General features: G+C 40.1%; 3 protein-coding genes across 3 annotated transcripts; 1 reads left to right on the top strand and 2 right to left on the bottom strand.

The window, feature by feature from the left end:
- The first annotated feature begins 1,046 nt into the window (after positions 1-1,046).
- On the top strand, positions 1,047-6,642 carry ldha (lactate dehydrogenase A4). The gene is made up of 8 exons (XM_006789575.3): positions 1,047-1,165; positions 3,282-3,407; positions 3,640-3,757; positions 3,856-4,029; positions 4,127-4,300; positions 4,389-4,506; positions 5,180-5,303; positions 5,419-6,642. The coding sequence occupies exons 2-8, from the start codon at positions 3,282-3,284 to the stop codon at positions 5,581-5,583; spliced, it is 999 nt and encodes a 332-aa protein (XP_006789638.1). The 5' UTR covers positions 1,047-1,165; the 3' UTR covers positions 5,584-6,642.
- A 443-nt stretch (positions 6,643-7,085) lies between these two features.
- On the bottom strand, positions 7,086-14,143 carry tsg101a (tumor susceptibility 101a). Its single transcript, XM_087842945.1, has 10 exons — positions 13,751-14,143; positions 12,466-12,553; positions 12,313-12,378; positions 11,668-11,831; positions 11,294-11,420; positions 10,927-10,984; positions 10,599-10,693; positions 8,754-8,956; positions 8,383-8,622; positions 7,086-8,290 (listed from the first exon to the last, which is right to left on the bottom strand). Exons 1-10 carry the CDS (start codon positions 13,790-13,792, stop codon positions 8,201-8,203), a joined length of 1,173 nt encoding a protein of 390 aa, XP_087699071.1. The 5' UTR covers positions 13,793-14,143; the 3' UTR covers positions 7,086-8,200.
- A 2,061-nt stretch (positions 14,144-16,204) lies between these two features.
- On the bottom strand, positions 16,205-18,021 carry LOC118454078 (tumor susceptibility gene 101 protein). The gene is made up of 6 exons (XM_087842946.1): positions 17,820-18,021; positions 17,616-17,700; positions 17,453-17,518; positions 17,172-17,335; positions 16,933-17,035; positions 16,205-16,743 (listed from the first exon to the last, which is right to left on the bottom strand). Exons 1-6 carry the CDS (start codon positions 17,859-17,861, stop codon positions 16,625-16,627), a joined length of 579 nt encoding a protein of 192 aa, XP_087699072.1. The 5' UTR covers positions 17,862-18,021; the 3' UTR covers positions 16,205-16,624.
- Positions 18,022-19,982: the final 1,961 nt, after the last annotated feature.

Consider the following 19,982-nt stretch of genomic DNA (forward strand, 5'->3'; position numbering starts at 1 on the left):
CTATTAAATGTTTGATTTTAAACTGCCCAGAAAAGCAATTTAACTAAATTTGACCTTCTTCGTCCCTTTATTTTCATGTGTTTTTTCCTCACATGCTCAAAAATGCATTTAAAGCCGTGAGCCAAGGGGACGTCACGTTGGTGAAATAGTCCTAACTGAAAGCTTTTGTTTTGCAACAAAAAAAATTCAAGTGAGGTGTAAAGAGCAGCCAACAGCAATCGACAGTCTGAGAGCACACCTTTTTGTGCCAGTGTAGGCCACTTGATGATTCAGAACACTTAATTTGAATAAGGCGGGGTGAGGGTTGGGATGCTAGTTTCCGTGCCTTTTGTCATCATATCTGTGTAAGAAAACTTCCCCTGACATGTAGGACAAATGAGTTGTTTTATTGCACACGGGTGAGTAACTCGACTAGTTTTGAAATAACTCAGAGTGGACAGGAGGTGGCGCTCCTCTGACTGTATGACGACACAGTCACTGTTTCCTTCCAATCACGGCCACACGGGCGGCGTATGAAAGGCTATCCTCAAATCAAAACTGTAACATTTCATGTTAAATTAACAGTCACGTGATATTTATCTCGGTGATTTACACACTTTTACCACAAATTCCCTTATTATTGCCACGAAATATCCACTCACGTCCGGCAACCAAGCCGTGTTTATAATGCTATGTTGAGAATGTTGCTACCCTCATTTAAAATCAGTATCTGTTACTGTGTCCGTGTGAATGACAGAACTGCATTAAAAACCAGCACTGAGGCTTTTTGAAGTAATTTAGGTGGGAACTATTTCTTCTATGTGCGGACTGTGACAGACTGCGCAGTGCGTCCCTGTACTTTCACTTTACATTGTAATCTGTGCTTTAATCTATCGCAGGCAAGAACGGAGTGCGTGTTTTCCGTCGTTTTAAATGCAAGTTGCCTGAAAATATTAAAGGACACAGAGCAGATTATACCAGACCTCAGTACCGCATCCTTCCGTGGACGTGACATTCAACACACAACCATCCGACCTCATTAATATGTACGTACGTCACGTCCACGCCGGGGGCTGTCTTTAAATACGGGGAGACACCCCCACGGCAGCACTTCAGTGAAAGAGCGTTAGTGTGGAGCTGACACATTCCAACTCCTGTTTTCACCCGTTTCTTTGAAACCTTCAAGGTAAGATGGGTCGCATTACTCTGACTCTACACACCACATCATCTGCACCCAGGACTCTCTAATGACTGTTTTTTATTTAAAGACTTTAAAAGCTGAATCTCTCAAACCGCGTGCTAGAGGACAGACCGAGGCGTGACGATGTGTAATCAGTATTAATTGGGTTCAGCCGCAGATTAAATAAAAATTAAATTTATAGCGTAAGTAAACAAGTCAAGCAGACGGGTTGTAACAGGTTGTCTTGGGCATTCTGCAGATGTAGTTACTTGTGGGCTATTATGGAGCATTTTATTCGCCCGTTGTACAAAATGTAATAAAAACAGGAAATATTCCGACTCGTTGATGTTTAAAAACAACATTTTTATGTTTTTTCTGTTTAAATCCATCCGTGTGATCGAGGCGCTCGGTTTTGGTGACGTAAAATGCGCAGTGACTACGCATGCCTACAGCCGCCGGTGGCGACCATCTTCCAACAACTATAAATGACCCTGGCTCTTGCAATTTACTGCGTTTGGGCGTGCTTACCTATCGCAGGGACGCAGTGTCTTTAATTAATTGTCTTGTTGGTGTTTTATGGCTTTGCCCGACCATTCTTGGCACAGAGTTGTGGATAAATATTTGACAGATGCAGACTGTGGGGAGCTCAACTATTAATGTCTGGTTATATGACGACTGCAGGGCGGTAAAGCTTTTCCAGGACTTAAATTCAACAACTGTCTTTTCTTGAATTCAGATGTGGACAAGAGATGTGCAGCAGCACTGTGACTGAGATGCTGAACGGCAGCCGTTACCTGACACCCTGTATAGCCTTTAGTGGCCTGATGGCAAAATAATGTTGGGAAACATGATAACACTAGGACTGTGTGTAATGTCTCATTCTACTCTTCCAGCTACTAAAAGTCCTCCTCTTATTCAGGCAACTAAGGAAGCAGTTTGCCTGGTTTGTGGAGCACAGCAGTGAAGCACTGTCCCATATCGAACACTGGCAATGATCCTAGATTATAATGGGTCCAAATGCTGGTACGTGTAGTATGGATTACATTACTACATTTTTATCCTGCAGTTTTGAGCAAACTGTATATACAAGCTGTAAATGGCCTGTATTTGTATAGCGCTTTACTAGTCCCTAAGGACCCCAAAGCGCTTTACACAACCAGTCATCCACCCATTCACACACTGGTGATGGCAAGCTACATTGTAGCCACAGCCCTGGGGCGCACTGACAGAGGCGAGGCTGCCGGACACTGGTGCCACCTGTAGCTGTAGATGGTCACCTTGATGTCAGACTGACATTCTGGCTCCAGCCATCTTGTTTGTTTTAAGTAAACTGATGGATGCCTGGCAGCTCAAGAACACTGGTCACTTGTACACGAGTGGATGCTCATTCAAAAGTAAGCCGCACCCTAACGCAGAGGCTGCTTTATCCTCTTCTCTTAACGGCGCAGCATTTAAGACTAGAAGGGAGCAATTAACACCATAAACCCGTTTGGGAAAGCTTTACCGAGGACATAAATCATGGAAGATGTAAGGTCACATTCATACACTTTAGAGGTTTCAAGTGAGCTCTAGTAGGTGTCTCAGTGCATTAATGTGGGCCTGTACTTGGCCATACGTGCTCATCTGCACGTCTCAGTGGAAACCGTGTCTAGTCACACCGGTGGTGGAGCCAGGAAACGCAGTGTGTGCATGTGTGAGGTCATCTGGGGGATGTTCCCTGTTGCACAGAGGCAAGCTGCAGTGCTTTCACAAGCAGTGGTTGCCATGGATGCAAGGAGAGGCTCTTTAAAGCTCAATCTTAATGAAAGTGAAGTGAAAGTGAAGTGAATGAAAGTGACATTTCAGTTCTGTAATGATGAAATTAAAGGTAAAATCCAGGCTTGATTCATTGTGGGATGTGAAATTAGTCATGGAAACTCTTTTGTGAGCCAACTAGTAACCACACTCAAATTGCTTCATAGATCATGCGTCTCGCTTTCTTCATGCTCTCTCACTCCCCTCTGTTTACTACCCCCCCCCCCCCCCCCCCCCACACACACACACAAAACCTTTTGCCTTCATTCTCTTCCCCTTTATACTTCTGCATGGCGTCCTCACCGTCTTGTGTCTTTACTTTTAATAGATGTCCACCAAGGAGAAGCTCATTGGCCATGTGATGAAGGAGGAGCCTGTTGGCAGCAGGTGCAAAGTGACTGTAGTAGGTGTTGGCATGGTGGGCATGGCCTCTGCTGTCAGTATCCTGCTCAAGGTAAGAAGGGTAGGAGGGGAATAAACTTGTTAAAATTAAGAAGATTGCTACTAGCCTTATTTGGGGTTTGAAAAAGGTTTACACAATAGGATTTCACTGGGACAGACGTAAAAGTTGTGATGGCTAGAGCAATAGATTTACCAGATCCAATGACATTTACCAGAAATGATGTGTTTGCTGTGTTATGTAAAGTTTGTTTGGTTGTTAAAATGACCTATAATATAATAATTAGGACTTGTGTGATGAGCTGGCACTGGTTGATGTGATGGAGGACAAGTTGAAGGGTGAGGTGATGGACCTGCAGCACGGATCCCTCTTCCTTAAGACGCACAAGATTGTAGCTGATAAAGGTGAGAATTGACAAACTGTCATTCAGTTTACTTACTGACTAACCTGGAGTGGAATACAACTTTTTTTTTTTTTTTTTTTTTCCCCTCCATCTCTTCAGACTACAGTGTGACAGCCAACTCTAAGGTGGTGGTAGTGACTGCAGGTGCCCGCCAGCAGGAGGGCGAGAGCCGTCTCAATCTGGTGCAGCGTAACGTTAACATCTTCAAGTTTATCATCCCCAACATCGTCAAGTACAGCCCCAACTGCATCCTGATGGTGGTCTCCAACCCAGGTTAGACAAGGAGTCTACATCATGTGGGGTTTACATGGTCCAATTCCTGTTCGAGGCAGATTAATGGCTGATAATTTCTTATTTGGCACCTTCCCAGTGGACATCCTGACCTATGTTACCTGGAAACTGAGTGGCTTCCCCCGTCACCGTGTGATTGGCTCTGGCACTAACCTCGACTCTGCTCGTTTCCGCCACATCATGGGAGAGAAGCTCCACCTGCATCCTTCTAGCTGCCATGGTTGGATCATCGGAGAGCATGGAGACTCTAGTGGTACGCTAGCGACATTATTTGTGAAGTGTATACTGTCACGTGCAGTTCAGAATTTCCTGTTTCAGTGGGGTTTATTTCTTTCTCATAGTGCCTGTGTGGAGTGGCGTGAACGTTGCTGGAGTTTCTCTTCAAGGCCTCAACCCAAAGATGGGGGCTGAGGGTGACCCAGAGGACTGGAAGGCAGTGCACAAGATGGTGGTTGATGGGTGAGTGTTGCAATTTATTTGCTGGAGTCTGTCAGCCTCTTCAAACGTACTGATTTTTGTTTTTACAACATGTATAGAGTGACTATACTATTCCCCATGAAACGCTGTGTTAGACTAAAGCTCACTTGCTCTCTTTGACTCCTGTGTCTAATTGAAGTGCCTGACAATGATTAACGCTGATTCCATAAATGGCAGTAATGACGCCGTATGACCCATTGTCTGAAAGTTGTATGCAACTCTCTGCAGAAAGGTTAATATTGCACAATCATTTGTCTGCCAATCAGTAGACTTGTATTGTAATAGCTGGGTCGTTAGAGTTCAGCCATGTGCAATACAATGTTCTTTGTGTCCCAGTTGAGGCTTATCATTTCACTTATCTTTACAAAGATGAGAGAAATGCACGTGTTATTTTTCAACAGAAGAAATGGTATCTGTAAACGTGCACCTCTGTATGGCTAGTAGAACTCATTTTTCTTATCTTTTAAAGGCAGTTAAATATTTTAATTAAAAATAATCCATTTTTTATCCCTGTTTTCAAAACTCTTATGGGCAACTCGTCAAATTTAAGTTTCTCATGCAAATACCAGTGGCTGCAATCAATGTCTACTATAAACATTTCTCCTTTCAGTCTGTTATATGCCATGCTCATTTTTATTTCTTGTCCATGCTGCAGAGCCTATGAGGTTATCAAGCTGAAGGGCTATACTTCCTGGGCTATTGGTATGTCTGTTGCTGACCTAGTGGAAAGTATCATGAAGAATCTGCACAAAGTGCACCCTGTGTCTACACTTGTCAAGGTAGATGAGGATTTCAGTCTTTATTTTTACTTGCTGAAAAGAAAATGCTATACTTTCCACAGACGTGACAAGGTCAGCTTGTAACTATCACATTTCCTTGCCTTTTACTGTATAGGGCATGCATGGGGTGAAGGAGGAAGTCTTCCTGAGCATCCCTTGTATCCTGGGCAACAGTGGCTTGACAGATGTCATTCACATGACGCTGAAGCCTGAGGAGGAGAAGCAGCTGGTGACGAGTGCTGAGACCCTGTGGGGTGTACAGAAGGAGCTCACTCTGTGAAAAGCACGCCTCTGAATTCTCCAGTTGTCCCTAAAATGACACCAGACACCATTTGACTCCCTCCTACTTTCCCTCTTGTGTCTCTTATTGTAATTGGTTGATGTCACCTGTGAATTTCTTAAAAGGCCAAATGCTTTTAACTAAACCACTCAAAGCTGGGTTTACGTTTGAGAGATTCACATACAGGTGTCATTTTCCTTTGCTTCCTTCAACCTGGCCTTGATCTTCCATGAATGACTTTTTGGAAGTGCATGCTTGTATCCTTAGAAGTCAGCCTGCGTTGGAGAGCAAGTATTTGTCATCCATTTGTCCTCTCTGAAATCATGCAGTCTTTGTGCATATATATTCTGTGTACTGTATGTTACGAGTACTGTTATTGCTTTTTGTGTACACTCCTAGGTCAGTCTGTATGCATTCTGTGGCCGTTAAAGTTATGTTTCTCCACTTGGTAATCTCTGTTTATATCTTGGAGTATAACAGAGACATTCCATTCTGTATGAGGAGGGCTTCCTATTCACCCACAGTAACACTGCTGCATATGTCACTGGTCCAAAATCTTGTGACACCAAAGTACCTTATATTGTAGTAAAGCAGACTTCCATAAACTTGCTTGGTAATGAAGCCTTCTTAAAAAGCCTAACCACAAGTGCACTGACAAAATACTTTAGAAAGCAAATTTTATGGTGCACAAAAAAAGAAGAAAAAACTGGCAATGTTTACATCTGATAAGGATAAAATGTGACTGCCATAATATAACTCAGATAACAGAGAGCCAGTGGAAAAGGGTTGGGTTATGACTCATAAGACTGCTACAGTCCATTTATATATTTAAAAAAAGTTGCTTGTGTACCCTAAATGTTCTAACAAGGTTTTGTTTTTTTACACCGCCTGACTCTGGAAAAGAACATTGAAAACAAATTCTATTTATAAATGTTAGATCTATTTATGTATTAATGTTACAATATAAAAGGATTTATCAATAAATTACTGGGAAACATGTCATGGCAGCTGGTTGAGCTGTTTGCTGTAACATCAAATAAATCTGCCAGGATGATTCAAGTTTGTCCTTTGTTCTGTCCTGCGTTTACCATCAAACCTGGGGTTGGGTCAGTTTGTTTGTGGAGCAGCTGGTCAGTAGCTGTTGCCCAATCTGAGGCTGATCTGAGCTTTTCATACAAGACATCAAAATATTTAACTTTCCTTTAAATTACTCGTATTCATACTATTCTACCTGCTCACAAACACTAGCATTTTAATATGTAACTACCACTGGTTTCATAAGTGGTCTGTTAAGAGCAGTTTTCTTACAGAAAGCAGTTCTACAAACCAGTGGAGGAAATTAGAGTTCATTATTTTGGCCTTTGGTGCTCTAGTCTGTACACCATCTTCAAGTTGGTACACAACCCACTCTGAACCACCGCTACCTTTTGGTTGTGCAACACAGAAAATCGCTGAATAACATCAATTATGCAAGCCACATGAATGACATGACCAAAAAGAGATGACCTATTAAATCAATTTATTTGTACTGATTTACATCTTTACATAAAAGAGCAAGTTGCCTATGGTTAAACTGAGAAAAAACAAAAAAACAAAATCTATAATACAATTCAAAGTGCATTTAGTAAAAGGCTAAATTCAAGAAAAAAAAAACTTTACACAAGTTAAAGTTTTGATTAGTACATTTGTTTACTTTTGTACCTCTTAACACCCAGTTTTATTCACAAATTTTTAACTTATGTTTACTTTAACCTTCTCAGCAGGACTGAGAATGGACAGCATGGGGAAAAAAGAAAATAAATCAGATACAATGGAGAAATTCCTTTACGATCCAGTAACGTACGCCAAGCCTGCCACTTACCTTAGAGACACTCTACAGAGTGAAACAAAAAAATGTACATGATTGACTGGTTAAAGCAGTCAAAGGGTATAACAAGCAGCCGCCACACACTGAAAGAACCTCTCTCACACACACACATCCTCCATAAGGAGACATACAAATGGAAAACCATGTAGTAATAGTAGTGTGTGCAAGTGGAATAAGAGCTCAAATTAAAGCTGAATGTCTGACCCCAAACAAATCAGTTCAGGTTAATGGATATAACTTCATGGCTACTGAAACATGAACAGAAATCCTGAGGATGAACCCTTCCCTTCCTGAAAAGTACTCCTGTGTATTTACAGACATGTCTTTTCATTACGAAAGGGAGTGATCATATGGGCTCTCTACAAAGCTCTTCACTTTTAGCCCCTACCATCTGTACCTACTAGCCAAATCATGTGTTAACCTGTAAGCTTTAGTTTTAGGCCAAATTTAATGTCATGACAGTGTTTTTTTGCTTTTAATATTTGGTCACAAAAATAACCCTCTCATGTTTAGGTCATGTCCTTACACAATGACCTCAAAGGAGTGTTTGGTTAGTTTAAAATCTAAACTGTCTAGCTACAACTATGGCTGCAATTTACCATTCAAATATGTATTTTGTCTTTGTTGGTGCTGTTCAAATTTCTATGAGAATAAATTTAATATAAGACTATAAAATAGAGCAGCTGGTTGATATACAAGATGATAGAAGAGAGCATGAAGATATGAATGTTTCTAGGTAGTAAGCGTGGGTCAGTAGAGGTCACTAAGCCCAGCAGTCTTGCGGGCTTTTTGCATAAGAGCACGAAGCTGGAACTGCTTCCTGGACAGAAGACGTACATGCTATAACAGAAAAAAAAAAGAGGCAGGTAGGTTAAAGTGTCTGTATACTTGTTTGTGTTTATATGTGCTAGCAGCTATCTAGATCTGGTTACCTTGAGAAAAACTTCCAGGTCTATGACACCCCTGCGGAGGGCTTCGCCCAGGTAGAAGATTGTGTCTTCAATTGCATTCTCTTCAGCGTACAGGTTCAGGATCTGTTTGTACAATGGCGCTGTGGGCACAATGACGTCATCAATGTCATTATTCTCCGACTGGTTTTCCATTTTCTCCAAGGCCTCGCTCAGCTCCTCGTCTTTTCTCTTCAGCAGATCGATGTTCCTGTCAACTTCAGTCTAGTGGAAACATCGTGATGATTGCACATATTTAGCAAATCTCAAAAATGACTGCTGTAACAGTTAACTGTGGTGAATAGAGAACAAAACAAACAGAAAGATTTAACACTGAAAGTATGATCATCTCTCACCACTTCCTGGTCCAGTCTTGAGATCATCTCTTCCAGTTTCTGATGTCCTTTCTTCAGGTCCTCTTCTGTTCGCTTCAGTGCATCCAACTCTGCCTGAGCTCTGTCCATCTCCTCCTTCATTCTCCAGCGAAGCTTGTCACTCACTGCAGAAATTAGAGATGCCCGGATGGTGTCCTCGCCAATGGTGCCATCTCTGTTTGGGCCTTAAGAGGAAGAGATTATAATAAGTCATCTGAGACAGTGAATACAAACAGGAGAGCCAGATGGGAAAAAAGATACAACTACAACTTAAACCATAATCTCACCAAAATATAATTATATTTGATTTTCAGTCTCTTTTACACATACCATGTCCTATGTAAAAGGGCCTTTACTGTAAATTGGCAAGCTAACCATCTTCAGATAACTGTAAAAATGATTAATTTAAATCATAATTCTGTGGAGGCTTTTCTTCCACAGAGAAACTGTGGCACCCTAACGTGAGGATGTTTGACTAAACCATAACAGACATTTTTTCAGGTTCTTGGTGGAGGCAAGAGGAAAATGCACAGATTTCTGTCAAATATGGAAACATGGACTTGTGGCCTTTACTATATACACAGACCAACTCTACCAGCACACATAGTCACTCCCTAAAGCTCACTATGAGCCAAGAAAAACTCTCCACTATTCATCCTTGCATTGCAGTTAATCAGTTCAAACAATTCACACTACATTCAAAATATTATCAACAGTATTTATAGGCACAGCAAAGCATCACCACACAGAAATCTGACAACAAGGTTTATATACAAACAAAAGGGTCCAAAAGGGTGTTTTCCAGAATGATGGAAAATGAAGTATTCACATGATTTTCCCAGTTAAACCATTTATTGGCCTCCAGTTTTAGTTTCAGTTTAACACCCATTGGCCAATCTATGATTTATGTTCTGGTTGTAGTACTATCCACAGTGACAACAATATTGTAGGATGGTGATGAAAACAGCAACAGAAGGAAAATTACATCTTAACAAATTCATACTTTTATTGAAAAACAAATTCCATGTAGGCAACCTTACTAAGCATTACAGCTGGTATTTTGGACTGTATTCAGGGCTCGCAAAATCGCTAGCCTGACATCCCGGAGCGAGCGATATCTCCGGTCGGGCGACCAAAATCTATCTCAGCCCCGCCCGTCGCATTATCATATAGCCCAACGGGCGGGGCTGAGATAGATTTTGGTCGCCCGACCGGAGATATCGCTAGCTCCGGGACGTCGGGCTAGCGATTTTGCGAGCCCTGGTATTGTAAAACAATTTACATGTTTATTTATTAGTGTTTTATACTAGCTACACAAGACAGTTCAAGGACTGGCAAATTCCAGATTATATAAAAGTAAATATACTGGCAAATGTCTGCAGAGTCAAGACCACCTTGTGTACAGTCTGGAGTCAGCGCCACAAATGTCAGAGTTAATTCACCCACTAGGTGACCCCATTTCTTCTCCTTTACCATTCCAAACCTAAATATAGACCTGTGTGCTTCTGAAGTTTAAGTTGTGGGGGGCAAAAAGAAGCTTTCCCTTTCCGTCCAGGGCCATCCCACCCTTTGGCCTTTAATAGACCCCACTCTAGTTACACTAATGACCTTTCACTGGTGACTTGGTACGCTACTGAAGTTATTCAGAGGGTGAGAGAGTCGAAGTCAAAAGGTCAAGTGTCTCAGTATGGATTAACTAAAGATCATAACGTTTTATCAAGGGTGAATAAAGTTTTTTGCTGAGAATTAAAACTGTTCTACATTAATATTTCAAAGATACTTGGAAGTAGAAAACATATGCACCCAGATGCTGGATGTAATACTTACCCACTGTGGAAACTGGAGTCTGGGTGGGGTAGTGTGCAGGTCCAGCAGTGGCTGGGTAAGAGTTCCCCCCTGGGTACTGATAACTTGGGTAGCCTCTGAAAATAGTTAGATGATTGTCAAGCTAATGCTTTACATTTTCATTCTGAAACATTTCAAGAGCGTATTTGCAAAATTCAGCTGTACATGTAACAGAGCCAGTGCTGCAGTGTCTTGATAATAAAAGTCAGTGAATACTCCACCATCAAACATGTTGAATTTGTTGTGTCACACATATTGCGTAAAGTGTTAGCTGTAGGCAGCAAATAAAAGGGCTTGGGAGAAATCTTACCCAGAGTTAGGGTTTGGGCCATACGGTGACACTGCAGGCATGCCAGGCATGTAGGAAGCTGCAGCAGAGAGAGAGAGAGAGACAAAAAACGAGATCTCAGGACACAAAGGTCAAAGGTTTCATTGATTTTTTTGGGACTGCTCACAGGCACACAGAAGAGACAGAGATAAAGTATCAGTTTCAGTATTGTGTTGCCATAGTATGTGAGCTCCATCTGGTGCCCAAGGAAGTAAATGCACCATTAAAAAACAAACAAACAAACAAACAAACAAACAAACAAACAAACAAACAAACAAAAAAAACATTTCTAACACTTTGGGGAAAAAAATCCACAGACCACTGTGTACAAGAAATGTATGTCACTCACAATTTGGGGGTCCAGCTGCTTGAAAGGCTTGGTAAGGAGCTTGTGTGGTTGGACGAGAAAACACAGGGGGCTCCTCCCCGAACACCACAATCATCACCTGAATCAGACCATACAGGTCTGATTGAGGCTATAAAACAGTGAGACACATTTTATTAACCAAATTGCCAGGCAAGTTAAGAATGCAAATGATATCTCGAGCCACAAAGGCACTTTTTATGTCCTATTTGTCCAGCATACCGAAATATTGCCTTTTTCTCCATCTAGTAAAATTTTTGAGCTACATTTTTGTGTGCAGAAACTCTAGCTGTCACACTACATGCTTTTAATAACTTAAAACGTGTTTTTAAACATGGATTAAAAGAATTACTACTTACATGTTTCCATTCATGTAGATACGGCAGGTAAATCTTTCCATTAGCATCTATGTGCTTGCCAGTTTTGATCATCATAGCGCTGGTAGGTTTGACAAAACATATAGGTGGGTTGTAGGGATATGTGTCCAGGAGCCACAAACACACTGGGATGTTGTACACATTACCTACAGAAATCAAATACACAGTGTTATAATATAGCTATTGTCCAATACCTTAATGTCCTCACTCCTCCCTTAATATTTAACAAACTCCATATTCTGTTATCAAGAACATATTAAGTGAAACACATTTTTATGTATCTTTGTACATCAAATACACAGTTAAAAAAATCCCAAAGTCTGATATTCAAGCAAGATTTAAAAAAAAAAAAAACTGCTTTCTGTCCAAATACACAAGGTGAGAAAGTTTAGGTTTGGCATTTGTCCTGAGATAATGGTGTAAAAAGGAAAAAGAAAGTGCAGTTAATCCAGTAAGTCAGAGTGACCACACCGGATAGAAAAAAAAGTAGTCTAGTAGACATTATAAATAGTAGTAAAAAAAAAAAAAAAACTTCACTTAATTATGCTTGAAATTTTCAAAAAATATATAGAAAGTTATTAATTTATAGGAAAACCTCTTTTTAGAGAGCAAAGAAACATCCATTACCTCTGTAGCTCACAGGAACAGTTCCTGTCAAGCTCATCAGATCTCTTGTGGAGCCATCATTAAATACTGAAATACAAGCAGATGCATGCCATTACACAACATGCAAGTGAAACCAAGCAGTTAAAAACAGGAGATAAATATTACTTAATTTACCATAAGCATCCATGAGTGGCTTCAAATCCTTGTACTGGGAGATCACATTGGTTATTTCACGAACAGTCAGGTCTCTGTATTTGTATTGCTAGGCAACAAGTAGAGGAGACAAAATTAATATTTTTACTTATTTTTTAAAATATTTTGTTTACCAAGCTGCTATTCAAAATTCAGTGCCATACAAACTGAGAGTGATCATTTGTATTGACTGATTGATTTTATTTCACTCCAAAACATATCACAGACTAAAAACATATATGACTTAATTACCAGAATAATGACTAAAAAAATACAACTAATAATAAAAGTCAACTTATTTGATAGGTATTTTGCACTGTCAGTTGAGCTAATGTTAACTGAATTATATTTCACTGACAGGCCACGTTTGTGAAAGCTTATTTTTTATTACTATCAGAAATAATACTTTCACTCTTCAACAAATGAAGTGCAAGCTTACTGTTCTTCTAACCGCGGGATAACAGATTCTTATTACTGAGCTAAGTTCAATATCCTTAGAATTTTTACACAAACTACAAGAGCTGGATAAGAATCACGTACATAAAGGAAATGTTCAAAAGACAAATCTAAAACAGTAATAGACCTGTAACAGATCCTTGTGGTACACCACAGATAAAATTTCCAAGGGGTAACCTTGAAGAACCATTATTTAATTCTACATACTATAAACAGGACTTGAACCACCTTACAGATTAAATTTACTGCCTCTGTACATTTGCTTATAAATTAGAATAATCCAATTAAAAAGCCTTGTGAACGTAAATTAGTACAATACCAGTATGGATACAATTATCCATATTAAACTCATTTTTATCAGAGAAGTGTTTAAGACCAGTGTCAATAGAGTCCCTTGGTCTGGCAACTGATTGAGAGTCATTAGCTTTTTCCCACCGATGCATCACAAACCTGGTAATAAACAATTCTCTAAAGTATTCTGAACACGACTGGCAATATAAACACAGGTCTACGGTAACCTCCAAAACTGTGGTCTCATTTTTTAACCAAAGTAACTTCAATTAATAATATGTGCAACTGTGTGTTCTATGGTTACACAGTTATGCCTCAATCTAATTTAGTACAATATATTGTACCAAAACAATATTTAAGATACTTTATTATCTAAAATTTTGCGAAAATTGACAGTCTATTAAACAAAACCGTACCAGGAAATGTTAAACTGGCTTCTAACGTTAGCCAGTGTCAAACAGGACGCTATGAGCTAATTCGCTATCGGTTTTCAACAGTCAACACTCAAGCTCAAACTTACCTTTAGCATTTTCTTCAGGTTACTTTCGTTGACTACTGCCATGTTCCTTAGGTGTTTATTTTCACTTTTCTTATAAATAAGTTAAGCGTCTTAACAGCTGACTTTTATGACAGCTAAAGTGACAGCGAATGCAAGCTAAAGCTGGCTAGCGGAGCTCCGGTAAATGCAAGGCTAACGTTAGCCCTAGCTCGGGCGGACTCAAACAAGGGCGTGATTCAGCTACTACGAGAAATCTTCCAGTCTTGTAAACGGGAAATGTATCTGTGTTCCACGCGAATACTCAAAAAACAACTCATAAATCGACAAAATAGCTAAAGAGTAGTTGTAAAAAAGAGCTTGAAAACAAAAATCCGATGGTCAACAAAAGGAATTTCCGGCAGTTCTCTTTAGTGCTTCCGGTCCCTGTGTGACGTGATGTGATTAACACGTAAATGTAAGATCCCCAAATTCTACGATAGCCCGTGATATAAATCTGTAAATGTACACATTAAATGAATTAATAATTACATCTTATTTAATGTTTACTGTTTTTACTTCCGTGAGATGCACACAAACAGAATGTATTGGCGAATCCCCACGAGGAAGCACTTGACTACCGTGGGAAAGAAGAACTCCCTTTTTACAAAAAGTGACCTAAAGCATGACATGTTCAGGGAGGGGCACTCATCTGCCACAACAGGACTCGGGGTGAGGCAATAGAGAAGAAACAAAAGGGGAGCATAGCAGACAAGGACAAAACAAACTTTATGGAAGAGAATATACAAAAATGATTCACATGTTGCAGTGGCATCAAAATGCATTAGGAGTGAAGGAAGCCTGCTTTACCCCTAATTATAAGCGTTATCAAGTTTGAAATCTAATTTTAAAACTAGAGAGTATCTGTCTCCTGAATCCAAAGGAGCTGTTTCCACAAGAGAGAGAGCTGCAGGCTCTTCCTGCCATATTGGATACTCTAGAAACCATGAGTAAGTCTTCATTCCAAGAGTTTAGTGCTCTACTGGGATAATATTGGGATAATATGATACTATGAGATTTTTAAGAGCTCATATTAAATATTAAATATCTCATATTAAAGTAAAATTGGCATAGTGTTGGATCACACTTTAGGGCTGTTTTGCTGCCAGTGGTATTTACAAATTCTTCTACTTTTACCTCAAATTATGATGATGATTGAAACTTAAACACAATTCCATATTCCAACAGGGCAATGATCCAAACCATACATCAAAACTGGTTTTGAAATTAGTAAAGCACACTAACATCAAGCTTCTGGAAAGGCCTTCCCAAAGTCCCAATTATGGATTATGTTTAAAAGTCTGGGCCATGCCAGCAAGCCAACCAGTTTAAATGAATTGGTCAAATATTCAGCCACAGGTATGCCAGAAGCTTACTGATGCTAAAGAGTCTATTCAAGGTACAACTTCAGGACAGCATGGCGCAATCACTGTCCACTTAACATCGATGGATCCTCTGTGGAGGTCGTCAAGAACACCAAATTCCTTGGTGTCCACCTGGCGGAGAACCTCTCCTGGTCCCTCAACACCAGCTCCATAAATAAGAAGGCCCAACAGCGTCTCTACTTCCTGCAGAAGTTGAGAAAAGCCCATCTCCCTCCATCCATTCTCACCATGTTCTACAGAGAGGCTATCGAGAGCATCCTGAGCAGCTGCATCACTGTCTGGTATGCAAACTGCACCATATCGGATTGCAATACCCTACAACGGATCGTGAGAGCACCCGAGAAGATCACTGAAGCCTCTTTTCCCTCCATCACAGACACTTACAGCACCTGCTCCGTCCACAGAGCCAACAGCATTGTGGAGGACCCCACACACCCCTCACACACACTCTTCACCCTGCTGCCTTCTGGCAAGAGGTACCGGAGCATTCGGGCTCTCACTACCACTACCACTCTGTACTATACCACTGTACATGGTTGGAAATGACAATAAACGCCACTTGACTTGACTTGAACTTAGGACATTTAAACAAATATTAGTGGAAATATATGCGTATATGTGAGCCTGTATGTATACTTTTGCTCCGGTATGGATTAGAGAAAATTCAAAATAAATTCAAATGTGTTTATGTGTGTTTAAGCTTAAAAAAAATGCAAAGCCTCCAATTACCATGATTCCCATGACGAGTGTATAGAAACGTCTGACCACAACTTTATGTGGCATCCCAAAATTATACTTATAGTCATCAATCACACATTTAGCCATCATTTATATTCTTTAGCAGGACAAGGAAGACATAGGCTATATAAATCCAGCCATTTATAGCTGCTATATTAAATATTATGGGCAAAAATCAAATGTTTTGTTAGTGAACTACAATTCCATGAGAGTTATTTCAACAATAACAAGCAATGCAGGTTTCACATAGCTATTTATTTACAATAACAGAATAAATCAGTTTTTACAAAAGATTATATTTCAGAGTCAGTCAGAGTCTTGTGTCATGTGTTTACACTGATGAAAAAAGCTTATACCTATATTCTATTGACAGAGGTAGTTTTTTTTTCTATTTTATATCAGTTTATAAAATAGGACAGGCTTTTATAAAATGACAGAGGACCACACCCATCTAAAGTCCAAACAGCCCAGAAAACATTGATGCAGTTGAGCAACATCTTTACGAGGCACTTGTAAAGCAATGGAGGTGGTTAAAATGTTTATTGCCACCACACAAAATCAAATGAAAGGGTGCTAATTTGTGACGAAAATCATTTGAAATATAAAAATACAGCATGCTTTTTCATATCTGAAGACTTCACTATTTAATACACAATAGATACCATATCCACAATATGGGGGAAAAAAACTGACAAAAATGTTTCTCTCACAAACTGTTGCCAAATCGCACAAAATACTAACAATTAGTTTCATTTTTTTGCTGAAAAGGTTGCCCGTCTTCTCTTGTTAAAGACAGATATAAACTTCCATCTGTGTCTGTAAATACTTCTGGTTGTCTGTGGAACTGCAGCCAACCTGAACAAATAGAATAAATATCGTTAATCAAATAATGATCATGTCTGACATTCTGACAAGTGAAAGGTATTTTCAAACTCAATCAGGCGGATCCTCGATTATTGGCTCCATCTTATCAGTATCAGCTCGGACACAGATGTTGTTTTTGACAGCATAGAGGCTTCTTTCGTGCTTGTGTGTGCTACTTACAAGAGGCTTGCTCAGGCTCTGGAGAAGGCTTCATACATACAGGAGGGAATTCTCCAAACACGGCAACCATCACCTGAACAAGGCTCATTAGGTCACACTCCCCCTAATAATAGAAGGAAAGGGTCACTTTCATTCGCTCTGGCTGTAGAGTTATGCAACCACATTGTGTCAGTGCCAGCAAAATCAACCCCTAACCCACATGCAGCTTTGTCGAAAACAAATATTGCTTCAATTCTCACATTCTTCCACTCTCGCAGGTAAGGCAGCATGACTTCACCATTGCTGGAGATATACTTTCCGCTGAGGATCATCATCTGTTGTGTGGGTCTGATATAGCAGATGGGAGCAGTTTGGGGGTAGGTTTCCTCAATCCACAGGCAAATGGGAATGTTATATGTCATATCTTGTATAATGGCAAAGAGAAAGATATCAAAATCAGAGAGATTCTTAACCTTTCATATTTTTCGTTTGAAGTTATTCTGTTACGAAAGAGAAGAAAAAGGAATGCGAATGTTATTACTGTTAATCGTGGCAGGAATGGTTCCGGTTAAGCTCATCAAGTTCTTTGTAGTTCCATCATTGTAAACTGTACAAAACACAGCAAAGGCAGTTACTGTTACAATGCAACGTTCCTTTTCCCACCGAGTTTACAAAGTTCAGCAGCATTGGACTGTGAACCTTACCATATTTATCCATTACGGGCACAAGGTTTCTGAAGTAAGTTAATGCCACGTTTATTTCATGAGCCACACACTTCCGAAGATATATCTTCAAAACATAGAATAACAAAAATTAAAAGGAGAATAGCCAAAAAACAAACAAACACTGGAGAAATCTGTACATGAAACTACAGCCGCTGATCCAGCGATAAATGAAACATTCCTTACCTTAGGAAGCATTTTCTTAATCGTATCTTCGCTGTATGGCATGATTAAAGTTTCTCTGAGAAGAAAATGCCACCTTTTTTTTCAATCCGTAACACTCTATGACTGTGTCAGACCTGCGAATGTCTGCCTGTCATGGCTTTTCGAGAACTTCTTATCTTTTATGACCCTTGAAAGCCAGCTATAAAAACATGAAGTGACTTGCATCATGGGTCACTGTTAGATCAATCTGCTATCATGTGTCTTGCTTTTCGCTTCCTGATTTAGTGATGACACTAACTTATCACTGTCAAATAAATCATTTCATTCATACCATATGGGTGACTCTGTGGCACTAATATAAATAACAGTCAACTCCAGTAGTGACAGAATAGAAATAAGTTCCAAATGCTCTGCTTTAGTTGAGCTAATTTAATATTATAGATACCATTTACTCATGTAAAACTGGGAAATACGTAATACACTTCAGTGATTTTCTTATACTATACAATGTTCCTTGTTTAGTCCTTCCTTCTTTTTCAGATGCTGGAGGTGACTGAAATACACAAGCCTGACCTACTATTGCTGACTTTTATTGAATTCAGTTGTAAAGTAAGTGTCATGGTCCTGGGCCATGTTGGCCCAGCATTCTTAGTTTTCTTGTATTTTGTTCCTTATGCCGTGGTTCCTAGGTTCTGTTAAAGATGTTCCTTATTTGATTACCCCCTGTGTGCCCCTCTGTGTATGGTTGTATCCCAATTCAGGGTCTGCAGCCTTAAAGGCCGCATTTTAAGGCCGATTACGTCACCGCGACACGACGAAGGCTGTCCCAATTCAAAGGCTGCTCGAAATGCAGCCCTCAAATGCGTCCTTAATTTCCCTGAATTTTAAGGACTTGGCGGTGTAGACTTCGTGGCCCAACATATCCCAGAATGCATAGCGCGGTGGTGGGTGTGGATAATTTTGCCGAAAAAAACGGCGGATGAAGGGCAGCCGAAGAGTAAACTTTAAGTAAGTACTGAATATTATGTCACTTATCTATGTGCAAATGTTTAATAACGAAAAACATTAAAACATTACTGTTGGCCACATGTCGGCAAAGTTATGTGACATTAGTGACGTTTGTACAAACTTGGTTTTAAAGCCTTTACTTCAAAATATACGCCGTTCAATAGCTGAGCTTAATCTTACAGAGAATGATCAAAGCTCATGTAGAAACAAACAAACAAATGAACAAAAGATTTTCTCCTTCATTTCTGTCAAACAAAGCTGTATGAAACGTTTCCAGCTGGTAGTATCATGGTTGCTAGGCAACCTGGGCAGCGCAACGGAGGCTAGACCGTCCCATTTCACGAGCCTCGCACTTCCGGCCTTAGCGGTCTTTAAATACGCGGCCCTTGAGGATCGTTGAGGCTGCGTACTTTAAGGCTGCAGACCCTAAATTGGGATACAGCCCTGTGAGCCCTCGTTTCCCCTCCTTGTGTTTCATTCAATGTTTTCCCCAGCCCGTTATGTCTGTGCTCTCTCTCCTCCTGTCTGAACCTCTGTGTACTTCCTGTTTTACTTTGACAGTCTCTCGTCAGTATGTGTAATGTTGTGTTCACTCCTGCCCTGTCTCGTTATGTTTATCTGTGTCAGCTGTGTTCCCCGTGGGTTCCCACTTCCCTCGTTAACCCTCTGTGTATTTATGTGCATGTCTCCCTCAGTTCAGGGTCGCGTCGTCAATGTCTCCTCCCCGAACCTGTGTGCCTTTCTGTGTTCCCTCGGTCTTCTGTTAGCATTCCCAGTTTAGTTCTGTTTCTTTGTAAGGCCTGCAATAAAGCAGTGATTTTGAGTTCAGTTCCTGTCTCCGTGAGTTTTGCGTTTGGGTCCTCATCTGCCTCCACACAGCCAGTTCATGACAGTAAGCCAAATAACTAAGAAGTGTGAATCCCACATCAATCAAATTTTTTATTTTAAGCCAAGGCTCCCTTGTTCACTATGTGGTCACCGCCCAGTTTTCATTAATGAATGTAGGGCCCTATCGCTTGTTATCACTATAACTTAAATGTAATATTTTAACTTCAAACCATCCTGAAGGGTTTTAAAAACTACACATTAATGTTCAGTTGTGCAATATTAAATTTGTGTTATATGGTAGAATCATGTGTAAACACATGGTTTATGATTGCCCTTTGAACCTCTTAT

This window comes from Neolamprologus brichardi, chromosome 7, assembly GCF_056152115.1.
Source record: "Neolamprologus brichardi isolate AB-2024 chromosome 7, ASM5615211v1, whole genome shotgun sequence".
Lineage (NCBI taxonomy): Eukaryota > Metazoa > Chordata > Actinopteri > Cichliformes > Cichlidae > Neolamprologus > Neolamprologus brichardi.